Genomic DNA, 12,056 nt, shown 5'->3' with positions numbered 1-12,056 from the left:
GCCTGACAATTTCTAACATACAGGAACCAGTTTTAAGCCAAACCACAGTGAAGATGGGATTAAATGTGTCTATTTCTTGGGTCTGGCCCCAAACCTTCCAGGTCCAAAGAAGAGACTCACTCCCCCCCACTGCCAGTCTCTGAGTTCACTGAATTGGGCTCTGGTTTACAGGTCTAGGGACACACCATCTTAGGTTTCAGGATGTCCTGAGAAACCTCAGGGCCTGGCCAAATCTTAATCAGTGTTGAAGTATGGCCAATCCACACTTAACCAGAGAGGTGACACAAGGTTCCCAAATCTTGACAAATGTCCAGTCCAGATCAGGTCCAGGTTGGGAAGATGCCCAGAGTGAGGTAGGTGTGTGTGTGTGTGTGTGTGTGTGTGTGTGTGTGTGTGTGTGTGTGTGTGTGTGTGTGTGTGTGTGTGTGTGTGTGTGTGTGTGTGTGTGTGTGTGTGTGTGTGTGTGTGTGTGTGTGCGCGCCCGTGTGCGTGCTGTGGCGACGGCGGGGGTGGGTGGGGTGGGCGGTCGAGCGAGAAGGTCTAGAGACCCAAGAAAGTGAGCAAGGACGACCTCTGGCGGCCAGGCCCTTGGATTGTCTCCTCTTTTAAACTTGTAATTTATAACGGCTGCTCAGGGCTGAGGGTCCTGAGAGGGCCAGGCTGCGTCACACCCTCTCATGTCACAAATGGGGAAACTGAGGTCCACAGAGCAGGGTTATTTTTCCCGAGGTCACGCAGCGAATCAGGGCAAGAACTGAGAATATAACCCAGGCCTCTCCACTCCAAGGGTGTGATTCCGAGTGACTAGTGTTCTTTTAAATCGACACCTGTTTTAAGCGCGTTCGGAAGAGCGAACTACTTAAAGAATTCCCGAAGGGTGAATAATTGGCTTTTAATGGGGTACTGAGAGAAAAGCCGGCCTCGCGGGCGCTTGAAGAGGACTCAATCACAACGAGCCACGATTAACCCAAAGAGAACGCTTTAAGCATCTCCACTTCCGGGATCCTTAAAGCATTCACTTCGGGTTATTCACGGCCCCGCCCTCATGGCATCCTGGGAAATGTAGTCCCACTTTCCTCCAGACACAAGGATGAGGGCGTCTTGGAACTGCATTTCCCAGAAGGCTGTGCTCGCCGTCTCGTTAGCCCGGCTACGGGTCGGTGGGGCGAACCTCTCATCCTGGACTTTTTAATTTCTCAGGGGGAATGAGTGACGGTGGACAGAGGCCTTTGGCGACGCCGTCTGTAGGCTGCCTGGCCTGGGGGCGCTGGACGCAGAGACCATGGAGCCGGCCATACAGCTCTCCTTCCAGTCGGGGGGCAAAAAGCCGAGGCGCCGCGTCTCCTTTAACCGCGGTGGGCGGGGCGAGGCGAAGCGACCCGCGTTGCTATTGGCGGCGGTTGGGGGCGCGGAAACTGAACGGGACGAAACTGCAGCCGCTGCTTCTTCGGGCTTCTCTGGCGCCTTGGGCGCCCCTGGACCCGCCATGGCCGCACCCTGCCTGGTAAGTTCCTGCCAGCTGCGGCCGCCCGGACTTTAGTCTCCCCGCCTAGCCGGACGGAGGGTTCCAAGCCGGTCTTCTCTGGCCCCAGTTTACCGTCTGTGCAGGGGGCACTTGAGTACGGGCACCTGGTGAACGCCTCCTGCGAGCCAGGCTCTGTTCGGGCTAACGGGGCTAAGAAACCAGCCTCTGCCCCCAGGATTTGCATCTACCCCTAGCGGGGGAGACACTTGTATGGCCCGACTGGAGGTGTGACCTGGGGCCAGCGCCGGGCCTCTCTGGCTTCTGTCTCCTTATCCTGAGCAGTGGATGGCTGAATGGGGGTTTGTTGAGGGTGCACCCTGTTCCGACGTGTGGGAACAGCAGGCCCCCGGGATGCCCGGGACGGCCCAGGCCTGCAGTGTGACCTGGGCCAGACTGCCCTCTCTGAGTCCCAGGTTCTTCGTGAGGCCAGAGGGGAGCACTCCAAAGCCTCTCTTTTTGAGAGGTTGTTTTAAACCTGAACCTGCCTGGTCCTCTGGCTGGGTTGAAAGTCAAGGACGCTGGGTGGTGGCCTGTTGGCTTCCTTGGGTGTCTGGGCATGTGAGCAGAGGGCTCAGACTAGGAACTAGGACTTTTGATCTCTAGTGGTGTTTGACCCCCCACCCCAATATATAAACCACCTTTGGGGGAGATGAGGAACCAATAAGCCTGTGGGATTGGAAGAGAGGGTGTTGGGAGATTTCAGGCGTCCCCTGGTTAGGGGCGGATCTGAACTTGCCTCTAGAGGGTGCACTATTTTACCCTTATTCTTCCAACAAGTTCAGGTGGAGCAGTTTCTGCTCAGTTCTCTGCCCTCCTCCAGCTGCCATTCCTTCTCTTGTTGAAAGGAGGACTCAGGCTGGTGTGTTGGGGGGTGGAGCTGGGCAAGGGGCCACGGGAGCCTTTGTTCTGGTTACAGCTCCCTGCAGTCCTTGTTCTGCCCCAAGGCTGTTTTTCCTCAAGAGGAGGCTTTGCTGGGCTCCCTGGTGCCCCCAAAATGCTTCTTTGAGGTTTAAGATGTTTGGAGTAGGGGGAGATGTCTGCATGGCTGGCCTATAACTCTTCAACATGAATTGCTGTTGGATGGAGAGAATCTCTGGAATATTATCTCCATGTCTTCCTAAGCTACTGCTTCTCTGATGTTGGGTGGAGTGGAGATGGTCGTAAAGCCACTGGGGGCTTATTCAGGGCTGACCTTTGGGTTCACTGGCTGGTCCGCAGTGGGACTGAAGGTATAGGATCTGATTCCTGAGATGGGGGTGCTGAAAGTCCCCATTTTCTCTTGGGTCTTTCGAAAAATAACTTTATTGAAATATTATTCACATACCATAAAATTCACCCTTTTGAAGTGTAAAATTCAGTGGTTTTTAGTACACTCACAATATTGTGTAACCATCACTGTCTATTTCCAGAACATTTTTGTCACCCCAAAGAGAAACCCATACCCATTAAGAAGTTGCTCCCCTTCTTCGTGACTGCCCCCCCTCCGCCGCCCCCACCCAGTCCCTGTCAACCACTAATCTATTTTCTATCTTTATAGATTTGCCTATTCTGGACATTTCATATAAATAGAATCAGACAAAATGTGGCCTTTGGTGTCTGGCTTTTTTCACTTAGCATAATGTTTTCAAGGTTTATCTGTGTTGTAGCATGTGTCAGTAGTTCATTCCTTTTTATGACGGAATAATATTCTGTTGTATGGATATACCACATTTTGTTTATCCATTTGTCTGTTGATGAACATTAAGGTTTGTCCACTTTTGGGCCATTATGAATAATCCTGCTATGAACATTTGTGTACAAGTTTTTGTGTGAAAATGCTTTCAACTCTTATGGGTATTTACCTACAATAGCTGGATCATTTGATAACTCTGTGCTTAACTTTTTGCAGAACTACCAAATTGCTTTCTGCAGTGACTGGTTTTTGTTTTTATTTTTAAACATTGTTTTCTATTCTGGCTGTTTTACATTTTATGTGAATTTTAGGATGAGCTTGTCAATTTCTGCAAAAAAAAAGGCATCTGAGATTTTGAAAGGGATTCTGTTCACTCTGTAGATCAATTTGAGGAGTATTTCATCTTAACAATATTAAGTTTTCCAAACTATGAACATGGGATGTCTTTCCATTTATCTAGGTCTTTCTATACTTCTTTCAATGATGTTTTTTAGTTCTCATATGTCTTGCACTTCTTTTGTTAAGTTATTCCTAAGTATTTTGTTCTTTTTTATGTATCATAAATGGAATTGTTATCATACTTTTATTTTTCACATTGTTCATTGTTGGTGTACTTGATTTTTGTATATTGATTTTGTATCCTGTAAGCTTGCTGAACTTGTTTATTAGTTCTAATAGATTTTTTAGTGATTCCTTAGGATTTTCTATATACAAGATCATGCCTTGAGCATTTTTTTTTTTTTTTTTTTGCTGTACGCGGCCTCTCCCGTTGCAGAGCACAGGCTCCGGACGCGCAGGCTCAGCGGCCATGGCTCATGGGCCCAGCCGCTCCGCAGCATGTGGGATCTTCCCGGACCGGGGCACAAACCCGTGTCCCCTGCATCGGCAGGCGGACTCTCAACCACTGCGCCACCAGGGAAGCCCATGCCTTGAGCATTTTTAAATGCTGCTGGCTGTTATAGGAACAGTCTTGGCCCTGGGGAAGCCCCTTCCTCATCTTGGCTTCACATATTTGACCCTGGCTCTCCCTCAGGAGGACCCCTCGCTGGAGAGGCATTTTAAGGGCCACCGGGATGCAGTTACCTGTGTGGACTTCAGCCTCAACACGAAGCAGCTGGGTAAGAAGAGGCATCTTATTCTAGGCACTAGGTTATGAGCTGAGAAGGTCACGTTTCTACCTGGGAGGTGTGGCATGGGGGGAGCAGGGCACAGTGAGGACCCAGGTGCTTTGTCTAGACCTACCTCCTGCTTCAGCCGGCCTGCTCTCTGGGCGCTAGGCTTTATGAGCTCCATTCTGCATGTGGAGTGTGAGGCTCAGAAAGGTTGGGGGCCTTGCTAAGGTCACACAGCCTTTGAGGTTAGGACCCGGCTCTGGGCTTTTCCGTGCACACCCCATCCATCTCTCAGGCCTGGCCTGCAGAATGAGCCCTAAACAGTGGCTTTTTCCTTGGGTCTTTATTGATTCTGTTGTCCACAGTACCATGGGCACACCTCCTTGTTGAAGACGCCCACCACTGAGAAGGATGGGGGGCAGAGCCGGGTGCTCCCCTCCCCCCACTGCCCTTATGCTGCAGCCGAGTGCTCCCTCCTTGGCCACCTGGGGGTTCATACACAGCTGTCACGGCTGCAGCTTTCTTGTTTCTATGGACGAGACTCCCCCTTCATCCAATGGTCAAGGTCCCCTGCCAGAAGCTGCTGGTCTCGTGATACACGCTGGAGATTAAGAGGAAACAAGTCATTTTTGGTCTGTTCTGGGGACCTCCGCTAGGCTTCTGATGGGTCCTCTTAATGGTAAAATGGCCACTGGATTGAGCTGGCTCCCCAGTTTTGCGAGGACTTGCTCTCTCGAGCTGCAGAGTGTGTCTGTGGGGAGACCCGGGACCCTTGGTTACAGCCCAGGTCTGGTTGCTGTGTGGGTCCGCTGCCTGGAGTGGTGACAGGCCCTAGTCTCTCCGAACTCCTGCTCAGCAGTCACTGGAGGTGTGGCCTGTCCCCATGGAGAAGGCAGAGCTGGGCTGTCCCTGCTGCCCGCACCCCACCCCCGCCCGTCTCCAGCATCCTGGTGGAGGCTCCAGGCCTGCTTGAGCCGAGCGTCATGGCATCTGCTCTCTCCTCAGCCAGTGGCTCCATGGACTCATGCCTCATGGTGTGGCACATGAAGCCCCAGTCACGTGCCTACCGCTTCGCCGGCCACAAGGACACCGTCACCTGTGTGAACTTCTCCCCTTCGGGACACCTGCTTGCCTCAGGCTCCCGTGACAAGACTGTCCGCATCTGGGTACCCAACGTGTGAGTTAAAGACTTGGAGGGGCTTGTCTGAGTCTAGGCCCTAGTGCTGGACTGGTCACAGTGGGACATCTGCCCCACTTCCGAGGAGGTAACATCAGAAGCTGGGGCTTCAGTCGGGGCCCTCCCCTCAGGGCCAATAGGGAGATCCTGGGCTGACCTCAGCCATCCTGGAAGGGATCCCACCTGACGCTGCCTGCACGTGGGTGAGGCTCTGGCTTCGCTTTTTGGGGACTGAGGCACTCAAGCCTGGATTTACTTTGGGAGGGTTCTGAGGGGTGGGGAGGGCTTCGATGTGCCCTTCTGTTGCTCTTATGGGTTTATGGGTTTCCTGACTCTGGATACCCATCCCTGCAGCAAAGGCGAGTCAACCATGTTTCGTGCACACACGGCCACAGTGAGGAGCATCCATTTCTGCAGCGATGGCCAGTCCTTCGTGACAGCCTCCGACGACAAGACAGTCAAGGTGTGGTCAACTCATCGCCAGAAATTCCTGTTTTCCCTGAGCCAGCACATCAACTGGGTCCGCTGTGCCAAGTGAGTAGTGTCCTACCTGGAGACCACTGGAGGGACCCCGGGGGTTGGAGGGCACAGAGGAGTTGGCAGGTGCTAGCACCATGACCTTGGACAAGTTATTAGCCACTCTTTATCTTCCTGAACCTCAACTTCCGTATGTGTGAAAAAGAACAGTAATAGTTCTCACATTGTAAGTTGTCCAAGCTTCACTGAGCTAATGCACGACAAGTAAGTTAGTCCGTTGTCAGCCACGACTGACCCCGACGTCTGTGCTGATGCAGCCCAAGGTGAGTCATCAGGGGCCACTTATTAGCAATAGCAACAACAACAAGGTAACGTCAGTACCACCACTAGACGTTTTCTTCTAACTCCTCATGGCAGTCCCGCAAGTAGGTGGCATTGTTGCCATTTTGCAGATGAAGAAACTGAGGCTCAGAATAGTGTAGTATCTTGCCGTGGGGCACATTGGGAGTAAGTGGCAGAGCTGGGGTTGGAAGCCGAGTATCTGGCACTAAGCCTTGCCTACTTTCCTCTGAGGACGTTCTGCTCCTCAGAGGTTGATTTTGCTTCAGAGCTGCCAGATGGGGGCCCAGGCTTCTGAGAGGGGTTGGTCTGGAAGCCGGTTCTCCCTTTGGTGTAGGGGCCAGTGCCGTGGGGATGGGGGCCAGCTGATTCAAAGCACCAAGGTCTAAGAATTGCGGACACAGCTGTGCCTGCTTCTAGCTTATTCTGTTCCTTTCAACAGAGATCTCACGTGTCGAATCTCTGTGCCCTGGAGGAAGAGGATGGGGTGTCTGGGGGACACTGGGAAACCATGGGAGTCAGAGGTTGGGGACTGTTGAGCTGTGTTCTTCTGGGGACCCCATGAAGTTACTTGTTCTCCAGGGCCCTCGTTCCTCTGTCCTGGGAGCTCCCTGATTACTCTGAGAGGCCCTCACCATTGGGCTCCTGAGAATAGGAGGGGCCCCGCCAGCAAACAAGTGTTAAACTCACACCAGGCCTTTGGTGGTGGGTCCCCAGAACCTCCACTCCTTTTTTGTTAGCAGGTTGGTTTTGCTGACCCATTCTCAGAGTTAGATGTGGATTCAGGGCACTTGGGAACAGGATAATGATGCCAAGTACCAGCAGTCAGCACGCATGTTGCCATGTGCAGTGCTGGGGGCCTCGTGTGCGACGCTACTGCCTACCTGCTTACCAGGAGGTAGGCACCCTTCTGACCCATCTTGCAGAGAGAAAGGCATTTGCCCAGGATCACTCAGGGTCAGAGCAGGGCATGTGGCCCAGGTGGGTTCCTGAGGTCAGGTGGTGGGCAGCTCAGGAAGGGTGACTGTGGAAGATGGTGTGTGGTGCCCGTGATGTCTGTTGACTGGTGATGTGACTTGTGCCCCGCCTGGTTCAGGTTCTCCCCGGATGGGCGGCTCATCGTGTCTGCCAGTGATGACAAGACTGTCAAGGTGTGGGACAAGACTAGCCGGGAGTGTGTCCACTCATACTGTGAGCACGGCAGGTGAGTCCCCAGACCCTGTCCTCCACCTGTAGGCGCTCGAGAAAAGCATAGACCTGGGCTCGAAGAGGCCCTAGTGGCCTCCAGTGGCAGCACTTGGGGCCCACCGCCATGTCTCTGCTGCTCCCTGGCTCTGTATCTTTTCGCTTGTGGGTGGAAGTTTCTGCCTCATCCCCATCCCCACAAACAGTAAGAGTGCTTAACCTCAAGGCACGAAACTCTTTTTGAACATCTTTATTGGAGTATAATTGCTTTACAATGGTGTCTTAGTTTCTGCTTTATAACAAAGTGAGTCAGCTATACATATATTCCCATATCTCCTCCCTCTTGCGTCTCCCTCCCTCCCTCCCTATCCCACCCCTCTAGGTGGTCACAAAGCACCGAGCTGATCTCCCTGTGCTATGCAGCTGCTTCCCACTAGCTAGCTGTTTTACATTTGGTAGTGTATATATGTCCATGCCACTCTCTCACTTTGTCCCAACTTACCCTTCCCCCTCCCCGTGTCCTCCAGTCCATTCTCTACGTCTGTGTTTTAGAGAAAAACAAATACCGTATGCTAACACATATATATGGAATCTAAAAAAAAAAAAAAATGTTTATGAAGAACCTAGGGGAAGGACAGGAATAAAGATAAAGATAAAGGCATGAAACTCTCGAGGCCTCTCTTTTCCCTTCACTTTCTAGTTCTCAAAATTGTGACACGTCTGTCTAAAGAAGTTGAACCCAGACCCCCAAAAGGATGTTCTCCTTGGTGATGACTTTATAAATGAAAGGCTAATCAGGTTCTTGTAGTGGATGGTGACTGTTCATATCATGCCGCATCACTGAGAGGGATGAGCCTGCATTTGAGCAGGGACCCACCCAATCTGGGTTCCTAGATGAACCTCAGCGTCTGCCCCTTGTTAGGCTGGGAGCCCCAGGTAAGGGTCCCTCCTGAGGACTGGCCATGATACCAGCCTGGGTGTCACATATGAGTATATCGAGGGCCCTTGGCTTGTCTTCTAGAAATAGGTGAGCCAGTGGTTCTGGGACCCTGCTGGCCCTTGATGTCTGGGCCTCAGGTGGCAGGGCCTGCCCTGCCTCCTGCTCTGGTAGGGGCATCAGCTCTAACTGAAAGCACCCGAGCAGCTGGCTGACCTTTGGTCTGAAGTCCACTTTCTCTGCTCGCATTTAGAAGTTGGTGCTGAGACTTGCTCCCTGGTAAGTGCCCCTCAGGTCACTGCTAGCCTCTGTTCTCACCCTCTCCTTCTTGTTCTCCCTTGGCCGCCTGGTAAAGATACAGGGCAATAGGGAGGTATTCTGGGCTGAGGGAAGAGTGTGAGCAGGTGTGTGGGGATGGGGATGTGCTGGATGTTTGGGGGTCTGTTCTGAGCCGGGGCAGACCTCCTACAGCATGCGGTGGCCCCCTTTCCAGCTTTGTCACCTACGTGGACTTCCACCCCAGCGGCACGTGCATCGCCGCCGCCGGCATGGACAACACGGTGAAGGTGTGGGACGTGCGGACTCACCGGCTCTTGCAGCACTATCAGTGTGAGTGTCCCCGAGCGGCTGCAGTGGGACTGTGCCACGCCGGGTGCCCGGCTCTTGGCTGTGGGGCTTAAATGGGCCTGAGGACAGCTGTGGCTGGCTTGGGGTTAGGGGGGAGTCCTGGGTCTGTTGGGATCTTCAGGGGTGGGTAGTCTATGGCGTGGCTGTCCTGGAACCTTGGCCTGGAGATAGAGCGTGGTGCTAACTGGCATCCACCAGCCCTTTGGTGCCCACTTACGAGGTGGCAGAACCTCATGCACACTGCGGTCCAGATGGGGGCTCTCAGTGGGGCTCTGGCCAGGGCTCCTCTTGAGGGGCACTTCTCAGGGGCTGCCCGTGCCACTCACCTCCCCCTGTAATGGAGGCTCTGTCCTCCAGGGCCAAGGTGACAGCCCTGGAGATGGTGAAGGAGACAGATCTGTCAAAAGAGGTCAGTGTTGGTGGGACCTTGGCCACCTCTGGTTCCACAGTGTCCTCCACAGATGTGGAGCCATGAACCATATGGAGGGTCGACTTGGTAGGGGGCCAGGCTTGGAAGCCAGCCCTGGTGCTCTGCCCCCTTATTTATATATATATTTAATTATAGCCCTTGGAAGGCAGGGCGGCGGGCTGTCTACGTGGGCTGGTATTGGGCTGCAGGAGGGAGGTGGGAGTGGGGGCAGACTTGGGTGAGCTTACGATGAGAGAGCTGAAGGTACTGGGATATGGAACTGGCCTCAGAGCAGGTATGACTGGGCAGAGTCCTAAGTCACCCCAGTTGTGGGGATGGGGCCCAGGGAAGGGAGCTGGTGAGGGAGTCACCATCAACTGGGAGTTGTGCAGGGGGCAGAATGGGTGGGCAGGCCTGGGGGCTCAGGGCTGAGACCAGGGAGAGTCAGAGCTGGCATTGTGTAAAGAACTGTGGTTGTTGACTTGGGATTAAGTTTCAAGTCCATGGGCTCACTTCCAAAATTCACACCTGAAAATGGGAAGGACATATCTGGAGAAAAGTGTGGGGCGTGGGATTCAGAGCTCTCCCCTTAACACCCCCCACAAGCCCTTCCAATTCTCAGATGTTTGAGGCCAGGACTTTCTTGGGGTAACTGAAGGAACAGATCTTCCAAGAAGGGGGAGTGGATCCTGGTCTTGAAAAGCACATGGTGGAGGGTGGCTCTGCACCCAGCTTCAGCATTTTTAGCAGTGTGACTTTGAGCAGGTTACTTGACTTCTCTGGGCCCCTGGCACAATGATAAGGCCTGTTTCTTAGGTGATGTTGGGAGGGTGATGAGTTGGTCCATGACAAGAACTTACAGAGTGCCTCACACAAAACAGGAACCAGGCACAGTGTTAGTGACAATGACAGTGATGCTGAGTCTCAGTCAGGAGGTCTGGTCTCCCAGCAAGGTGGGCCCAGTTGGTCCAGGCTTGCAGTACTGTACACCACCACTAGGTGGCAGGGGCCAGCCATGAGAATGGTTCTTTCCTCAACAGGGAGTCCTGGGGCTTGTCACTGATGCTGTTTCAGACAGAGGCTTCCTGAACAGAGCCCCAGCAGGGTCTGCCCTCTACTTGGAGACCACGCTTCTCCCTCCTCTCCTTCACACTCAGAGGCTTTTCTCCTCCTGCTCTGGGCCAGGCCTGAGTTGGAGACTGGGTACATCTGCATAGCTGACTGGGCAGAAGGTGGGAGGTGCAGAGGAGTGCTGGGCGGGAAGGCCACCTCTGAGTGTGGGGTCATGAGGGAGGACTTGCACAGGGAGAGACGGGAAGGGAGGTGATGAGGCAGAGCAGTAGTTAGGAGTACGGGCTCTGTTTCCTGTCTGTGAAGGGCTGGTGGTAGCCTGCCTTATGGGGTTTGTGAGGATCTGATGGGAGAATCCACATGAGGATTACAATACATTACTGGGTACATGGTTTGTACCACATAAATCTTGATACTGGTGAAGAGAATCTCCAGGTGACCCTGGGAGAGTCCAGGCCCACCTGTGATGGATCAGGAACCTAGGTCTGGTGTTGGCGAGGTGCAGCAACAGGTACCTGCAGGGGATGGCCTTGAATGCCATGCTCTAGCCCAGGGTCCCGAAGATGCAGCCTGGCTGGAAGTGCTGGGACAGGTGAAAGGGTGAGGGGCATCTGAGAGGACAGCAGTGCTGAGAGCCTGCTTGGATAGGAAGCCACGTGCCTAGGTGACTGGTGGGTGGGCTGTTAATGCCAGATGTCGGGTGAAAGCTGGGCATCAGAGTGGGGCAGGGGTCAGGCCCAGGGGGTGGGTTTTGGAGATTGAATAGAGGCAGAAGCTGATGCTATGGGGTGGAGGGGCCAGCTGGGCCTAGGGATCTGGGGTGTGAGAAGGCCACACCCTGCATCCCTGTGATTGAGGGGCTGTGGAAGAAAAAGGTCCACAAGCAGCCAGAGTGAGCAGGGGCAGCCCGCTTAGAAAACCGGGATGGAGGGCTGAGGAGAGCAGAGCCAGGGGACTGAAGGAAAGCAGGTCTCCTAAAGAGGGTGGTCAGGGGGCGGCATGATGCAGAGCAGTTGAGAGTGGAGGGTGCTGGGGAGAGATTCCTGGGGGAGTAGGCTTGGCAGTGGGTGGGGGTGGGAGATCAGTGACTGGCAGGGCCCAGGGGTGGGGGTGGACTCGGACAGCATCAGAGGTCAAGTCCTGAGGGGACCTGAGGTGCATGAGGCTGACAGGCTCCACAGTGAGATTTCAGTCTGTTTTTGCTGCTGTCCTTTCCTCTTGTGATAGAGCCACTCAGCGAGCCTGCAGCATCTTATTCCTAAGCCACCCCTAATAGAGACCAGAGGCTTCAGGGGGCCTGGAGTACCCCATAAATAACCCGGTTCCCTCTGAGCTCCCTGCCCAATGCATGGCACACGGTGGGTATTCACAAGGCAGCAGACTCATCCCACCACCTCTGGGCTCAGCCTCCGGGGCTCAAGGAGAGCCTGGCAGGTCTGAGCTCCTTGGTTGGGGGGGACAGCCCTCACCCTGTTTGCTGGGGAGGGACCTGGTCAGGTGTGCTCAGCAGCTCCCCTAGAGAGCT

At 53.8% G+C, this 12,056-nt stretch overlaps 1 protein-coding gene across 2 annotated transcripts in view; it reads left to right on the top strand.

Annotated features, from left to right (window-relative positions):
* Window positions 1-1,282: 1,282 nt before the first annotated feature.
* Window positions 1,283-12,056, top strand: part of POC1A (POC1 centriolar protein A) — a gene marked incomplete at its 5' end in the record, with an annotated part of 75,793 nt that continues 65,019 nt past the window's right edge. Inside the window, 6 exons of one of the 2 annotated variants that reach the window (XM_082664097.1) lie at window positions 1,283-1,504; window positions 4,231-4,315; window positions 5,315-5,486; window positions 5,841-6,020; window positions 7,399-7,506; window positions 8,918-9,033. In XM_082664097.1, the coding sequence (XP_082520223.1) occupies window positions 1,283-1,504; window positions 4,231-4,315; window positions 5,315-5,486; window positions 5,841-6,020; window positions 7,399-7,506; window positions 8,918-9,033 (883 nt within the window). Of the gene's footprint in view, window positions 1,505-4,230; window positions 4,316-5,314; window positions 5,487-5,840; window positions 6,021-7,398; window positions 7,507-8,917; window positions 9,034-12,056 lie in introns of those variants that run through there. The other variant, XM_082664098.1, reaches the window with a different exon arrangement.

This window comes from Grampus griseus, assembly GCF_964374135.1.
Source record: "Grampus griseus genome assembly, chromosome: 10".
In the NCBI taxonomy this organism is placed as follows: domain Eukaryota; kingdom Metazoa; phylum Chordata; class Mammalia; order Artiodactyla; family Delphinidae; genus Grampus; species Grampus griseus.
Note: the sequence above shows the minus strand (reverse complement) of the source record. Positions and strands in the feature narration are given on the sequence as shown.